Raw genomic sequence first — 17620 nt, forward strand, 5'->3', positions numbered from 1 at the left:
AGCATATATGTTCCTAAAACTGGAACAAGAACACACAAAAAACGGATTAGAGATAAACCTAAGCAAGACCGAATATCTAATAATAAAATGATAAGCAGTAAAAAACATAGAAGTGGAGAAAGGAAGTGAAAGGTATAGAGCAATCAAGTAAAAGTAAAAAATAAGAATTTTTTATGTAGTATGAAATATTACAAAAATACTCTCATCTAGGATTCATAAATTTTTTAGTAGAAATATTTTCAAATAAACAATCAATTTAATTAAAAAAAACGAGTTTTTCAATTTTTACCTCGTTTAAACGCACATTTTACGTCAAAGTGGCGTTAATTACCAGTGGCGGACCTAGAATAGGTTGATTAAAATTAAAAAATCAAAATAAAATAAATCTATTTTACAAAATGTAACAAAATGGAAATTATAGAAAGTTTTTTAATAAAATGGATTATGTTCTTACTAATGAAATTAAGGGAGCCTGCGTTAAAAATATCGATTTGATTTTAAACCTATTTTATATTATACACAATAGTGACACAATAATTAATATTTGGTACACAATACAACTTTGCAATCTGCTGTTCAATCATAATCTCCATGTTATATTCAACAAGCTCTACCATGCCTGCTCAATTGCTTCCCATAATTCAATTCTATTCCGTGGCCTAAGGTTTCTTCTAATTTAATATATTTGTCAACTCGCCGGGAAGGCCACGGAAGAACATAAATAGGAGTTTCTTCCAACCATTCTAGAACAATTCTACTCGTATGCACCAGGCAATTATCATGTTGGAAGATGAAGTTGTTATTAGGGAATCTCTGGATCACTGATGGCAACAGTATGCTCTCAATATAATCAAATTTTTGTAATATAATCCTGGTAATTTTTCTTCTATGTAAGAAGAAAAGCCCGGGCCTTCAGCACTTATCCATCCCCATCGAAGTATACCGTTCATGATTGAAACTATGATTTCTCGGCCTATAAACTCTTATTCGACCATTGCTATATGATTGAAACACTTTTTCATAGGAATATGCAACGTTAGACCAAAAAGTTGCCTTCACGGTTTACGAATTCATTACAAAATGCAACTCGTCTCCTATTGAGATCCTCAGTCAAAAAATGTTTCCTTACAGCTGCACCCTTTATCAATTCACTTTAATCCTTCTATGTACAGTGCGAATGCTGTCCAGAAATACTGTCTCTTGGTTAGCTTTTTAAGCTGGGGCAAAAGGAGCTTCTCTCAGATAATCTACCAACACCTCATCTTGTTGCTCTGTGGAGGTCTTCTGCCCTCTTCAACCACTCAACCGTGCTATAGGGTGAAAACGATACCGTTCCATATGCACATCTGGCTCACGTTCAAATCTGCAGCAACTTGCCTTAGGGACCAACCTTCTTCTAGTTTGGCAATTGCTCTTGTTTTTTGCGCGTTATTTAAATGCATTCTAGGCACTTTGGACGCGTTTAATAGCGTTTTATTTTATTTTTCAATACGCGCGAAATTTTTCACAACCACCCTGACATTTAGCAAATCTGTACGACACTGCGATTTTACAGTATTACAATATAAAAATGAAGGTGTAAACTATTCAGTGACCGCAGCTGTACATATGATTCAACAAAAACAGAACCACCAAGGAAGAAATAACCATCAGATCGATGCAGACAAGAACATGGATCAAACACATGAACGTGGTACTGTAGGAAGAACAGACTACATAAAAAATTAGAAGCACAAAAAGTTCTATTTTTTATTAATTTTTATAATAAATAAAAAATCGTTCAGTCAAACTTACAAAAACCTCTCCCAATCTTCTCTCTACCATGGTTCAAAATTTTACCTCCTGTAAACACAGACTTATGTAAATTTGACGAATACAGTACACTACATTTACTTAACATTCAGACACGGTTTCTTACAGTTGGTTCACTCAAAGCAGTTGCTTTAAAAACATTTTATATACGGATGCCTCCAAACGTTGTTGGTTGTTCAGTACCGCAGAATTATATGGAATCCTGACGACGTTCAAACACATCAAGGGTATATTCTGGCAACGAAAAAGCAGACTAAGCAGCTAATAAGGCACTCACGAGTGAGTCTTTAATAAATGGCAAATGCAATGAACACAATCAGAAACCAAATTATCCAAAGTAGATCCATGGTTGTTCACTAAATTACCACAAATGAAAAAAAAAAATTTAAGTCATATTTCACAGGCTTAGATTAGGACACATGCGAACCATGCATGACCACCTAATGGAAAATTGCGATCCACCTCGATGCAACCACTGCAATACACGATTCACGATACTTATTTTCTTGTGGAGTGCCCTCAATTTCTTGAGCAGGGACAAGACATAAGACTTCTGAGATGCTACGTGTTCTCCGTATTATTTTATGGGTTGGAGGCTTGGACTTTAAAGAAAGATGTTTCGGACAGATTGGAAGCCTTCGAGTTATGGGCCTACAGAAGGATATTAAGAATAAGTTAGGTGGATAGAGTCACGAACGTCGAGGTGTTGAGAAGAATGGGAAAAGATAAAGAGGTTTTAAATACAATTAAAGTCAGAAAACTGCAATATCTGGAACATGTCATGAGGGGCGAGCGTTATAACTTGTTGCAATTAATAATGCAAGGAAAAATACAGAATCGCCTGGTTGAATAATTTGAGAGCTTGGTTTAACTGCACTTCTGCTAACCTCTTTAGAGCAGCGGTGTCGAAAGTGCGAATTGCCATGATGGTTGCCAACCTTCTTAGAGGAGATGGCACGTGAAGAAAAAAAGAGGAGGCTACGATTCAACCTCTGAAGGACAATAGAAGAATTATTAAGTGCAAATTCCAACTTTAAAGACTTAATTAATTTTTTACATGACAATCTTTATAACTAGGTACAGAGTGTTTCTTTAATAATTAGAAATATTTTAACTGTAGATTTCTGGGCTCAAAATATTAAGCTTTAACCCAATTCACTTCAATAAAATGTGGCTCCTTACTTAGTTAATAAATAATTGTTAATTAAAAAATTAAAAACCACTTCTACCCAGAACTTTAAAATATTACATATCCTTGTCATACTTGGCAGGAAGTGTAGGTACTGTGCACCCTACTAAATTATGTTGAATAATAGAATGAAAAGAATGTTGAATGAAAGTGAATAGTTGGCCTTTCCCAAATTCTACGCCACTGGCGGAATTGTTGTTTTAGCGCAGTTTTTCAATTTTCCAATACTTTCTATGTAAATAATATACTCCTCATGCGTAACGATAAAGTCATTATTTTTCGAGATATTTGAAGTTCAAAATGAAGGGACACAGTTATTCCGATTAATATATTATGTCGGTGTTTTTAGGTCATATATTTGGGCCGTGTATTTATTACCCAAATGAAATTTTAATCGCTATTAACAAAAGAACATCTTGGTATTCATTGAAATTTCTTGAAACGAATAGATGCATTCAACATTTTAAAACAAATGTGGTTCTAAAATGGACCATTTTTTTATAATATAAATAAAAGAAAATTTAATAACACGAAAATATCAACAAACACATTTTAACTAAACCATTTAGAACAAATGTTCAATGTGGCGCGGATTTACCTCAACAAACTTATCAATTCTCTCGTTAAACGATCTAAATTTAAAAAATATGGGACTTTTCAATATCAAAACTGTGGCCGTTTCTATATGTAAACGTAACCTCGTCAGTAAAAAGATTTTTTTTAATAAAATTACGATTTTGGTTTCTTTTTATTTATCATCCACTGAGCAAAATTCAATTGTAAGGATAATCTCTAGGTAACACATTTTGTACGGCTGTAAAGAGGTAAGATCGTAGTTTTTCTGTTTACAGTACTCGAAAAACTAAACGGTGGCATACTCCAGTCATTGCTGATAAACGCCGAGTGCTTAGTTCAGGATTATTAGCAAGTCGCACTAAAAATCGTCCTACTGATCAGCTGTTAAAATTTTAGGTCGTCCCACATCACTTTTAGGCTTAAATTGTCCAGTATCTCCTAATCGACTAAAAATATTACCGAAAGTTTGGCGATTGGTCTGCATACATTTTTCGATATCTTTGTTCAGAAGAAAGACAGGAATAATTTTCTTGTACATAAATGCAGAGCATATCCCGCATTTCAACATAAGTAAAATTGTTATGACCCGGCATTTTCACTTCATTAACTTTTTAAATTTTACAACAATCAGAATATTTAGTGACATTAACAACAACTAACAGCAATGACAGCATCCTACTAGATCGAAACGATGGATTCAAACCAGAACCAACTACAAAACCTGAACCTATTTTCAATATGTCGTAAGCACTTTATACCATGAAAGCATAACAGGAGCTTGGAAGAGTAAGGGCGAACTCGAAAAGTGGACGTTTCAAAAACAGTCTCATCTTTCTCACAAACCTTTAAAGAATGCTTGTGTTGAAGTATTATAAAAGCATGTTTCGTCCTTCATATTCCTAAAATTCTGTAAGAAATAATATACCAATCTATTCAAGTCAGAAACTGAACTACATAATCGTCTATAAGAGCAAGGGCGAACCCACAGGCTTTCGTTGCGTTTTCGTTCAGGGTTCGCCCCTTCTCTGTCTGAGACATATGCGTTGTTCTTGAGTTTTTGGGTAGCATAGTGTGCTTGTTGTGGTTTTAATTACTCGTATTTCAAGAAAAAACCGACGTTACATTAGCCTTAAAGTTGTTTTGTTTTTTCTGATTTATTTTCAAAATGAACGCCGAGAAAACGACAAGGCGGATGCAAAAGAAAACGGAACAATAGCTTGTTAACGTGTGTAAAACCAAACGAAACTGTGGTGAAGCATACGAGCCAAGACATCAAAGAGAACTGTATCTGCGTGCACAATCGAACTGCCATGTAAGTGTCGTAAAATGTGTTTTGAAAAGTCGGGCATGAACAATATCAATATGGTTTTCAATAACTTTTGGCAAATCGGCAACTACGATAATCAAAACCAATACATTTCAAAAGTGGTAAGTTGGAATGATTGTAAAAAGTCTTTAATTACTGAAAGAGCTAGTAGAAAGCTTCGGACCATAGAATATAGTGTTTCAATAAATGGAGAAAGAAAATGTTTTTGTCGTCAGGCTTTTATTAGCATCCATGGCATAAGCGAAAAAAGAGTTCGCGTTGTTTTAAACAAGCAGACCCCCACAGGAACTGTGCTGGGTTATAACAGAGGAAAGCTAAGTCCAGCAAATAAAATGGTTGGATATAGAAAGCAGTTGGTCAGAGATCACATTGATTCACTTGTTACCGTTTCCAGTCACTATAGCAGAGCCAAAAGTCCTTTTCGAAAATATATGCCACCGGGTTCGTCAATTACTGGAGTATATGGAGCTTATATGGAATGGCTAAGAAACACACATCCTAAAGAACAACCTGTGATAGAGTACTACTATCAAAATATCTTTGTCAACGAATTCAATATAGGTGTTCAGCCTCCTTCTGTTGATGATTGTAATACCTGCTCTAAGATTAAAGTTGAACTTAATGGGTTAAAGACTAGCAACACGAATTCTCCCAGAATAACTGAATTGGATACTGAACTGGAGGTTCATTTAACAAAGCAGAATGCTGCTCAGAATATGATGAAAAGCTACGAAAGCAAGGAGGATGAAAATACTAAAGTTGTATGTGTTGATTTACAACAAGCATTACCCACGCCTAAACTTACCTGCAACGTACAATACTACAAAAGAAAAATGTGGACTTCCAACTTAGGAATCCACAACGTTAAAACAGGAACAGCCATAATGTATGTATGGGATGAAACCATCGCTAAACGCGGATGGTGCGAAATATCCAGTTTTCTTAGTCACTACTTGGAGAACTTTGTTAATAAGCATGTGAGAAAAGTTATAATTTTTACTGATAACTGTGCCGGGCAAAATAACATAAATGTTGTTTTGTCTAACCTTCGCCACATTCATGCAAATCGCTTTGATCTTATTAAGCACGTTTTTCTAATGTCAGGGCATTCGATGATGGGATGTTATCGAGATTTTGGTTCAATTAAATTAAAGATCAAGGGCTGTGAGGTATTTTCTAAAGAACACTATATCCATTTCATTACACACACTAACAAAAAAAGAACAAATTCCAAGTTGTTAATGTCCCGAGGGAAATGGTTAAGGATTTCAGTATTCTTCAAAAAGCAGCAAATAAATCTCAAATGTTGGGAGCTAACTACAAGGATGGTAGAATATTCGATTTTTCAAATGATTTTAAGATGGACTTTAAAATTCAAATCGCATATAACACAGATATTCATAAAAATGTCATACTCCAAAATAGTCGAAAGAAACTTCACGATGTAATAAATTTTAACTTAGATAGTATAGAACTTCCTCTCAAATACCATGGTGCTCTCAAGCTTACAGAAGAAGAGAAAAAGGACTCAAAAGATCTTCTTGATTATGTACCCATGCCTCACAAGCGTGTTTTTCAAGAAGCTATTAGTGGAGGAATTAGTACAACTGAAGTCGAAGAAACTGTAGACGACGAAAATGAAATTGAGTTTAATTGAAGAATTATTTGTGAATTTTGCAAATTATTTTACTGATATTAGCTTTCAAATCCTACTTTGTTAACAAAACTATGTTTATTTTTGTAGAATAAAAAATATTAAACCCCTTTTCTTTTCATTTTATAAAAATCTTATACATCTTGCAGTTTTATGGTATTAAGCCACAGTTGGTTGTAATGATAATTACATTTTTTAAAAAGAACTTTTTCCTTCTTAAAAAAAAATGTAATTATCATTACAGCCAATTGTGGCTAAATCCTATAAAACTATACCTTTACCAAACATGCCACAAATAAATAGCTTCAGAACTTATCCTCTTTTAAGTTTTGTTAATAAAATAAAACTTGTTCGCCCTTACTATTCTAACATGTTTTTAAACTTTATACTCAGTTTTCCAGAAACGTGTTTTTGCAGTTCGCCTTTACGCTTCCAAGCTCCTGATAAGCGTTTATCTACATATTCTACATGATGTGGAGAAATGTTTCAAGTCGTATTAATCTGATTGTGATATTGTAAATAAATGTAGACACAGTTTATTTGTTATAAAGTGTTTTTAACTTATTTACAAAGAAATAATTGATAAGCTTGTTGAGGTAAATGGGCGTCACATTAACCATTTCTTATAAAAGGTTTAGTTAAAATATGTTTTTTACTGTTTTCGTTTTATTAAAATGGTTCTTTTTCGAACCACAATTTGTTTTTAAATGTTGAATGCATCTGTTCGTTTCAAGTAATTTACTACTACTACTACTAAGGATTTCCACAGTTTTCACTGTCTTCCTTCACTCAACCGTTTTCTCCAATTTTCCCTGTCATTCCAGTCTCCATCTCGCAGGGTTCTTTTCTCCATAGCCTCGTCGATTTCATCTCTGAATGACCTTCGGGGTCTTCCTCTCTTTCTTCTTCCAATAGGGCTCCATTATGTGATTTTGTTTATCCAGCGTCCTCTGTCCGCTCTTCTGACGTGGCCGTACCAGGATAGTCTCTTCTCCTCTATATAGTCGATTATGTCTGATTGCACTCCCATTCTCCGCTTAATCTCTGCGTTTTCAATTCTGTCTCTTTTTGTAAGTCTACAGCTTCTCCTCAGGAACTCCATTTCTACTGCTCTTATTCTACCTCTATTTCTCTTGTTTATTGTCCAGTTTTCGGACCCATATGTCAGGATACTTCTTGTCAGGGTATTATATATTCTCTTTTTTGTCTTTATCGTAATGTTCTTATCCCACAACACTGAGTTTAGTTGTCTTATACAGTGTCTTGTTTGTCTCAGTCTGTTGTTTATATCTTCTTCTGTTGTTCCCTGGTTCGATATTATGGTTCCTAAATACTTGAATTTATCTGTTCCATTTATTTGTCTTCCCTCGTCTATCTCTAGGTTTCTCATATCCTTGTTTTCTGTTGTTAGGTATTGTTTTTATATTCTTCTTCTAGTTTTCTGAGCATAAAGCTGAGATCTTCTTCATCTTGTGCGATGACTACTTGATCGTCGGCAAAACTTAAGGTGTATAGGTATTCGTCTCTTACTGGTATGCCCATTCCTTCGCACTTTCTCCTCCATGGTTTGAGTGTCTTTTCCAAGAATATTTTAAACAGAGTAGGGGACGTAGCACAGCCTTGTAGAAGTCCTTTTGTCGTCTTAAATGGATTGTAGGCTTTATTTCCACATTTAATAGCTACTTTGTTTTCTTTGTATAGTGCTTTAACTGCTTTTATTAGTGTTTGTCGGATTCCGAGATCATTCATTGCTTCCCATAATTTGACTCTAGGTATTGAGTCATATGCTTTCTTTAGATCAACAAAGGCCAGATGGACCGGTCTACCTTTTGCCATTTTCTTCTCTATCAGTTGTTCTAATGTGTACGTATGATCTAGGCATGATTTTCCTACTGTGAACCCTGTTTGGTCTTCTCCAATTTTTCGTATTATTTCAGTTTCTAGTTTTTCTTTAATAATTTTCCCGTAAAGTCTACCTACCGACGATATTATACTAATTCCTCTATAGTTTTCACATTTTTTCCTGTTTCCTTTCTTATGTATGGATGTGATGTATGCTTGTGTCCATTCCGCAGGTATTTCTTCTCCATTTAGTCCTCTTTCGAACATTCTATGTAGCATGCGGAATAACTTTTCCGTTCCGTTTTTAATTAAGTAATTTTAATTAAGTAAATTTCAAGTAATTTTAATATGTTTTTTTGTTAATAGAGATTAAAATTTCATTAGCGCAGTAAATGCAATCTTATGGCCCAAAAACACCGATAATTAATACCATACATAATCAAAATAACTGTAAACGCTTCATTTTTAACTTCAAATATCTTTAAAAATAATGACTTTATTGTTACGAATAAACATTGTTATTTACATAGAAATTATTGGAGAATCGAAAAATTGCGCTAAAATAGCAATTCCGCCAGTGGCGTAGAATTTGGAAAGGGTCAACTATTCACTTTCCCTTCGTACGCCTCTGGTAGTAGTCAGAAACGTTTATTTAACATAATTTAGGGTGTACAGTACCTACACTTCCTGCCAAGTATGGCAAGGGTATGTCAAGTAGTTTTAAAGTACTGGGTACGAATAGTTTTTAAATTTTTAAATAAAACATTCTGTAACTCATTAAAGAGCCACATTTTATACAAGTGGTTTGAGTTAAAGCTTAAAATTTTTAAGCCCAGTATTCTACAGTTAAAATATTTCCAAATATTAATGTGAAACACCCTTTTTAGATAATATAGTGCTGTAACGTATTTTGTCCACACTCAAAGAAGTTATATTAGTACAACCTTAACTGTAGATTTTAGTGATTTCTTTTTTATGTTTGTATATACGACACTTAATCATGTATATAAATTTTTAATTGTTCCAATGCCAATGACAATAAAAAATCGTTCCGGATTATCAAATGGTTTAAAAAATATATTAGTTTTTTTATAGCGAATGGATATTCAAATGTAATGGATTACAAAGTGTAAATGTCAAATTCAGGCCTAAGTGACTTCAAAATAATAAATTTATATATTTATTTCCAGGGTTTAGATGGGAGTAATGCGTTCGTCTGCCAAAGATCAAAAATGGTAAGAAAAACATACGATTATCGATAATCTCTATATCTATGCTTTTCTTAGTTTTCTTAAAAGCTTAATTTACGTTACTACACAGTTTATTTACCATACATTGAATAAAGAAAAAATTCTTGTCCATATATTATCGCTGTTTTAGTGCATTTTTGTTGGACTGTAAAAGTAAATGTTTCGATGCCAAATAAGGGATGGATGTCGAATGACACATTAACTCGAGGTTGTCTATTATCTTCTGTTTCGAACAGTTCGAAGTTTGTTACCTGATCAGGTTCTTAAAAATACTATTTCAGGTATTTATTGCGTTGGCAAACAATTGCGTTGCTCAAGCACCCAATATGTTCGGCCGCTTCCTCTGTATTTTCGCAGAATCTGCGTATCACTCTGTCCGGTTTGCTCATTCATAAAGATGATATTTGAATGAGTAGTGTCCAGTGAGAAAACCTGTGATTACTTTGAGCTATAAGAGTTTTTAAGTTTTTAATAAGTTTTTCGAAGCTATAAGAGTATTTTTGTGTACTAAGCAAAAACTTTGTAATATACTTTCTGTTTACTTTTGACCTAGCATCTTCTCCCAGTAACCTGCACTGAGTTCCTTTTCGGACATCTTCCACTATGCGACTTCTTGGTATACTACAGATTGGTGCTGGTCTGGTAAAAACAGTACGAGCTCCTTTCATAAGTTCTGGCAATCTTGACACAAGTAATTCCTTTATGCCCTGACACTCATAACAAAGCTACTTTGTTGTGGTTCGACAGTTGCTTAAAGAACTGTTTATAGTTCCAAGCTGTTATGCAGTCACATATAGTCTTTAGTACAGTTTGGTTGTCAGTGCCAATATTTGGCCAGTGGTAAAGGCTAGTAATTTATTTTAAAATGTTTAGAAGTATTTCCGAGGGCTAATGATAGCCCCAAGCTTCAGTCCCTTGTAAGTTTTAAATCATCAGAGGGTGCAAAGAATCCCCGCGAGGAAACTGAATTCAGAAAGATTACGAACGGGTACACCGAATGTACGGACAATTTTGGAGCTTAGAAACGCCTTTTAGGAAATGGAATGACTAAAGAGAGTACTGATGTAATTATAGAAGAATGGTATGAGAAACCAGAAATCAACAAAATTGCAGTTATTCAAAAACGTAGAATTGAAATGAGCAAAAAATAAAAGAGGCAATAATAACAACAAATAGTAAAAACCTTTAATGACAGAAACCATACATTAGGATAAAAGGCCGGATGACAAACTAAATTATAGAGTGAACTAGTGAAAACCAAGTAAAAATAATATAACTCAACATCGACAAATTAACAAATTGATAAAAATAAAAATCAAAGAGGCCAAAGGATGGACGAAAGTGAAATGTGAAAAACTAGAATAGCTAAATTAGCTACACGGCCATTTTAATTTGCACGGAAGAATTATAGATTTATCAGGAAAATGTAACTGCTACAAACAACACAAGGTACAGGGTAATGACAGAAAACAAATAATAGACCCAGATAACAAAATAACACTATGGGAAATGTATATATAACAAATGTTTAAAGACATAGAGAAGACTGTTATACAGTGCCAGTCAAAAGTCGTAGCTAGCCCTCCCCCTGGTATCTTTGGAACGGTGATACTTATAAGTCTTATAATAGTGAATTTAGTCTTATAATAGTGAAGTGAATAGTCTTATAATAGTGAAGTGAATAGTCTTATAATAGTGAAAACTTATTAGTCTTATAATAGTGAAATCTAGAGGGAGGAAATAAACGGACGTAGGCTTCTCAACTAGTCATAACAGGTGACGTAATAGTGATAGATGACGTTGCAGAGTCACTGTGGCCTATAATTTTAAATTGGATCTTATGTTAAGCCCTAAGACCTTTTATTTTGCTAAGTTTTTGCAAAAGTGTAAGTACCTTGAATATTTAGTTTAATTATTGTTTAACGAGGCGTTTTAATGTTTACATAGGCAGTATATCTATAGGCAGTTACCTACATAGACAGGTACGTACTGTAACCGACAAAATAGCTACTGTCTTAATAATTGGTGGATTTAAAAACAATTTCCATGCAGCGGAACGTCTTTTTAAGGAGAGGTACCTCGATTGCGCTATTTCGAGGACTTATTTGATGGAGCTTCTTTGGGAGTTTGAAGAAACAGGTAGTGTTCAAGATGCCAAACGATTTGGTCGACCAACAGTTGTGATGACAAAAAATTGACATAATTAAAGAAATGGTAGTGAACCCTACTTTTTCTACAGCCCAAGTTGTGTCTATCTGTGGAATCAGTCGAAGGACAGTACACCGAGTGTTGGCTAAAAACAAATTTCAATCATACAAATTAAAAATTGTACACCAACTTTCAGATGATGATCCCGACCGAAGATTAGAATTCTGTGAAAATATGTCAAATCAAATTAACCAACCATCAGATTACATAAAAGCAATTTGTTTTAGTGACAAAAGTATTTTTTCATCAATGTAAATGTAACACACAATGTGAGGTATTGGAGTGACACAAATCCTCACGTCTTTCGTGAAAAACATACTCACGTTCCAGAAAAAGTAAATGTTTGGGCAGGTATTTGGGAAAACTACATAGTTGTGCATGTTTTCTCAATGCTAACTTAACCGGTGAAGTGTATCTGGAGATATTACAAAATGGAATTGAGCCGTTAATTCTTGAAATTCTGGAAAATAATCCAGATGAATTCAGCAACTTGGAAATAATCTTTCAACAATATGGTGCTCCTCTACACTAATATGATGCAGTAAGACGTTACCTAGATGAGGAATATCGTGGTAGCTAGATTGGACGACGAGGTTCGATAGAATGGCCAGCTCGCTTACCGGACCTAATATATATAACTAGTTACGTAGATGTTGAAGAAGAAGTACAACAAAGCTTAAAAGCAAGTAAAGCGGCGGGATCTCTTAATGGCACAATCTGGAAGAACAGACACCTAAGACAAGACACAAAAACAAGAATCTATAAAGCAGTAATTAGACCTATATTAACATACAAGGCGGAGACAAGACCTGACACATCTAAAACAAGACGACTACTAGAAACAACAGAGATGAAAATACTACGACGAATATCAGGGAAAAGTCAGTTGGTTAAGCAGATAAGCGAAAACGTAAATAGGAGCATGCGATATAGAAGATATAAATGGATGGGTGACAAAACGGAAACAGCAGTGGAACGAACACATTAGTAGAATGACAGAGGATAGGATAGTAGGAATAGCACTAGATAAGTCACCAAATGGACGAAGAAGTATTGGCAGACCAAGAAAAAGATGGTGCGATCATTTTAAACAATTTAGGAGGCTAATGTTGAAGAAGGAACAGGCTTTAAAGCCTACATACAGGAAGGAAGAAAAAGAAGAAGATGGCGTAGACATATGTTTTTTGAAGTTAACAGTACGGTTGACAAAGAAATCCGCGAGGGCAGTACGAAGACGCAAAATGTCACGGCTTCAAAACATTAGGAAATGGACGGTACGAAGATAAGTTAGTAAGGTGTCGTCATCTTCAGATTTTTCAAGTGTATACACGAAATATTTTGTTTGAATATTTAGTGCAATATGTACATAACACGGATTTGTCACAGCTAATCTAAAACAATATCGAAAACGCCATAAAACAAAAACGACGATATCGAACAGTACAATTTTATTTATAATTCCGTTGCCAATTAAATGAGATTAAAACCAGTGCCTATTATTTTTAAAGTTGTTTCGTAGATAAATATATTGGTGATGGTACCGCTTGTGAAAATTCCGCGACAATAATAATTAATAATAATGAACATAACAGAGATACGGTAATTAGCTAAATATTTCTAGTACCACCTATTTAAAAATACAACATTCTTATTAGTCAGTGACATTATTTTTAACTTGTAAAAGCGTGTTATATATGTAATTGTCTTGTATGTTTTACAAAAGGTACACAATAAAATTTTGGGATATGTACATAGGCTTGTGGAATATAAGGGATGAAATACCCAAATTGTGTTATAATAAAATATTCAAACGCGTAGATCCAATGGCAAAATATCGCTTAGTGATATAGCAACTACATCAGAGAAATTAGCAAATAGAAGCCTTTTTCGTGACTCTCTTTGATACAGGTATCTAACAACTGCGTTTGATAAATTTGGTGATAACAATATGTAATAAACAAAATATGCAAAATATTCAACGTAATTTTTTACTTATAAACAATATATAAACAGTGTGAGATTACTATTTGGTTTTAAATACTAAAAGTGGAGACCGGTAAATTATATGAAAAAGTGACATAATTTTATTGAAAAAGCATAGAAAATCCTTTAAAATGAGAGTTTGTAAAGATATTTTTGGTAATTTTTTTCTTAATAATTATATATTCAAAAACCCTTATATGACACAGTGGTGTACGGCGACAATAGGTTATAATACAAATATAATTCAATATTAATATCAAGCTTAATCTTATTTTTAAACTTAAGTATATTTTACTGTATATTTACATTATGTATAAATTTGACCCATTCTTGCTTATTTCTCGTCAGCGTCCTTGCTTATGTCCATATTGTTCCTCTTTTTTCGATAATGTTTCCTAGGGTTTTGTCCCATGTTTGTCGTGGTCTATCTTCTTTGCCTTTTGCCTGCCAAATTTATTTTACCGGTTTGATATTCTTTCTATGTATTCTAATGATGACTCAATTTGCAAATATTCTTTTATTTGAGTGTTCCATAGTCGTATCTCTTTTGGTAACTCCTCGAACTCGTCTCAGATATTTCATTTCTACTGTCTGTATTTTACTCTTTTGTTGTTCTGTTAGAGCTCACGACTCGCATCCAAAGGTTAATACAGGCCTATATATTGACTTGAACACATTAATCTTTGGTTTTCTTGTAATTTCAGGTCTTATTTATGAATTTATTGTTCATCGCATAGTATAGGGTCATCGTTTTTTAAATTCTATTATTAATATCTCTTTTCTATCTTCCGTTGTCTTCTGATTCTACTCTATTAGAAGGTTCGTGCTTGTTCTATGTTTATTTCGATTTTTATATTTATCTTTTCTTCTTCATTTTCTTCTATCACCATAACTTTTGTTTTATTTTTATTAATTGTCATTCCATATTTTTTTAGTACTTCAAGTTGTTTCTCATTTTCGGCCAATATGACGACGTCGTTGGCGAATGCTCCTTCTGAAATGTCTACTCTTCTTATATTTCTGGAACCCACATGCATTTTTTTCACTTTTACGTTACATTCCTTATAGATCTCATCCATTGGACTTATAAATCCTCGTCCTCGTGTCAGACCCTCGTTTGTAGTAAATGGTTTTGATGTTCTTTTTTGACTGATGGCATAATTCATATTGCTGTTAATTACCCTTATCAATTTGTTACTAATACCTCTATGTTCTAATATTTCCCATAATTTTTGCTTTGGTACCGTGTCAAAAGTCTTTTTAAGGTATATATTTCGCCATATACATCTTTTTTTCCTGTTGCTGCTATTTTTCTTTCATTTTTTGATAGTAAATAGATGATCTTGTATGCTTCTGCCTTTTCTGAATCCAGTTTGTGATTTCTCAGTGTGCTGTCAATTTTTCCGGTTATTCTTTTGTTCAATATTTTTTCGTATATTTTCATGGCAGTACTTAAGAGTGTTATTCCTCTGTAGTTGTTGCAATCCGTTGCAAGCCCTTTATTTATAAATCGGTACGATCTGAGCCTTCTGCCAGTTAATTGGTATCTGTTCTTATCTCCATATGGAATTAAATATGTTTAGTAATAACTCTGTTGTATTTTGTCCCATTTTTTTTTACATCATTTCACTTGTGATCTACATTATATTCTTCTATTCTTTGGTTCAACAGGTTTTCTTCTTGATAGCAGTGAGTTTATAGCATCTCTTGGACATATTCTCTCTATCTGTTAATTATTTAATTTTCTTCTGTGACAAGTTCTCCAGTTTTGTTCTTTTGATTGATTTTAAAACTCCATACAGTTTCTGACTATCTTTAGTGTTTGTTTCCATCTTTTCTCCAAATTCTGTACATTTCTCCTTTTTTGCTTTTGTAACAAATTCTTTTACTAACTCTTCTGTATTTTTTATATTCTTCATAGCTTTCTTGTGTTTTATTTTGTAAGTATATTTTCCAAGTAATTTTCTTTCTTTTAATTATTATTTTTTTTCTTCATTCCACTATGCAGTTTGCTTTCTTTTATTGCTCTTCTTACTTGTTCCACATACTTCTGTCGCGGTATTTATTATAACCTCTTTAAAGTAGTTCCATAATTGTTATATGTTTCGACCCTCTATCTTTTCTTTAGTATTTTCTAGCTTTTGATTAACGGTCATCTGGTACTTTTCAGTATTTTCTCAATTTATATGACCTAATAGTTTCATATTCTTGTTTCTTTTCTCGCAATTTGTTAATGTTGTTATTATCTGACTTATTTTGTTTTATTTTCATTACTTCTAAATAGTGGTCACTTCCTATTTCTGGGCCCCTTCTAACTTTTGTATCTATTATGTTTCTTCTGTTATTTTTTTTCTATGATCATATAATGAATTATCGATTTCTCTTCTCTACTTTTAACTTCTCTTGTATACTTGTGGATATTTTTGTGTTAAAAAAATGTATAAGTTATAACTATATTATGCACTATACAGAAGTCTAGCATTTTTTGCCATTATTGTTTCGTGCTGTTTTTCCATATTTTTCTAATACCTCTTTATATTCCTGGTTATTTGCCCCTACTCTGCTATTGAGGTCACCTACTAAATATATATTTCCTTTTGCATGTTCCGTGACTAATGCTAATTCTTCCTAGAATCCTTATTATAAGCCGAGCAGGCATCGTTTGGGCCATATATAATTATTATTGTTTTTAAATTCTTTTTTTTTTGTCAACATTAGAAATCCTAAGATTTCCTACTTGGAGAAACTAAATTCAAATTTTTTCAAACCGTCTTTCTGTCTTCCTTTTGTCTTTCATCTCATTTCTCTGACCAGGCTTGCTAATTAGTTATTCTGTTAATCTGGTGTGCACTATGCATCCCACCCGTGCCGGTGCTATCTTGTTTTCTTTTATTCCACTATATATAAATACATGATTAATTTATATTGTTACCCGTCCTTTTTTCTTAGTTTTAGTTATTGTCAGTATATCTAGCCCTGATTCTTTAAACACCATCTCCAGTTTTTTATTTGCCTTGTATAATCAGTCAAATCGAGAAATAACAAAGGCTAACTCGGGTTGTAAGGGTCGTAGACTTTGTATTTTTTTTAAATTCGTGTAAAAATGCAAATATTTCGAATAAAAGAAAATTAACTTCCTATACCTATGTCTTAGTTGTTTGAAATGTTTATAAGCTTAAAATTACAGTACTGTGATTTACACAGTGTAAACTGATTTTAGTAATAATTTAATAATAATTAGTAATAATTTAACTTCATGTTAATAGGTTTTCTATTCTTTTTTAGCAAAATTGTGTAACCTATCCATATAATGTACCGGTCTTCACCGTTAGTATTTAAAATCAAATAGCGATTTTACATTGTTTATAAGTAAAGTAAAGCATTTAATCTTTTGCATATTTTGTTTATTACATATTGTTATAACCAAATTTATAAATTCGGGAAAATCGTTAGTTTCCTTATCTAAACGGATATATTACTAGTAGACCTGTACTGAAGTCAAATGGTAACTTAAAATATTGAAGAAGTGTTTTGTGTAGAGAGATTGAAAAAAGAGACTAGACTAAAAAAATAAAATGTTTTTCTTTCGAAAAAACTGCTTCAAATTAATGCATTAAATGTAATTCAAAAATACGAAAAGCTGAGTATCACCAATGCTGAGCAAACAAGGTCATCCAATGAAATTCCTTATATAAATAAATCTAGTTCTTTAATCACATATTAACAAAAATAAAACATTTCCTTCTTTGAAAACAAATTTTTTGTAACCAGAGTGCATA

The 17620-nt window shown here is 33.1% G+C and overlaps 2 protein-coding genes across 6 annotated transcripts in view; one reads left to right on the top strand and one right to left on the bottom strand.

Moving 5' to 3' along the window:
* LOC140451916 (solute carrier family 41 member 1-like) overlaps window positions 1–17620 on the bottom strand; it is a 65198-nt gene that overhangs the window by 40727 nt on the left and 6851 nt on the right. The window lies entirely within an intron of this gene.
* The window catches only part of LOC140451915 (adenosylhomocysteinase-like 1), a 51726-nt gene that overhangs the window by 3860 nt on the left and 30246 nt on the right, over window positions 1–17620 (top strand). For 3 of the 5 annotated variants that reach the window (XM_072545873.1, XM_072545875.1, XM_072545874.1), the window contains exon 2: window positions 9591–9635. The exons of the other annotated variants lie outside the window; for them this stretch is intronic. In XM_072545873.1, coding sequence (XP_072401974.1) covers window positions 9591–9635 — 45 coding nt within the window. The remainder of the gene's footprint in view (window positions 1–9590; window positions 9636–17620) is intronic. 5 annotated transcript variants of the gene reach the window in all.

The sequence above is a fragment of the Diabrotica undecimpunctata genome, chromosome 10 (assembly GCF_040954645.1).
Source record: "Diabrotica undecimpunctata isolate CICGRU chromosome 10, icDiaUnde3, whole genome shotgun sequence".
NCBI classification, from domain to species: domain Eukaryota; kingdom Metazoa; phylum Arthropoda; class Insecta; order Coleoptera; family Chrysomelidae; genus Diabrotica; species Diabrotica undecimpunctata.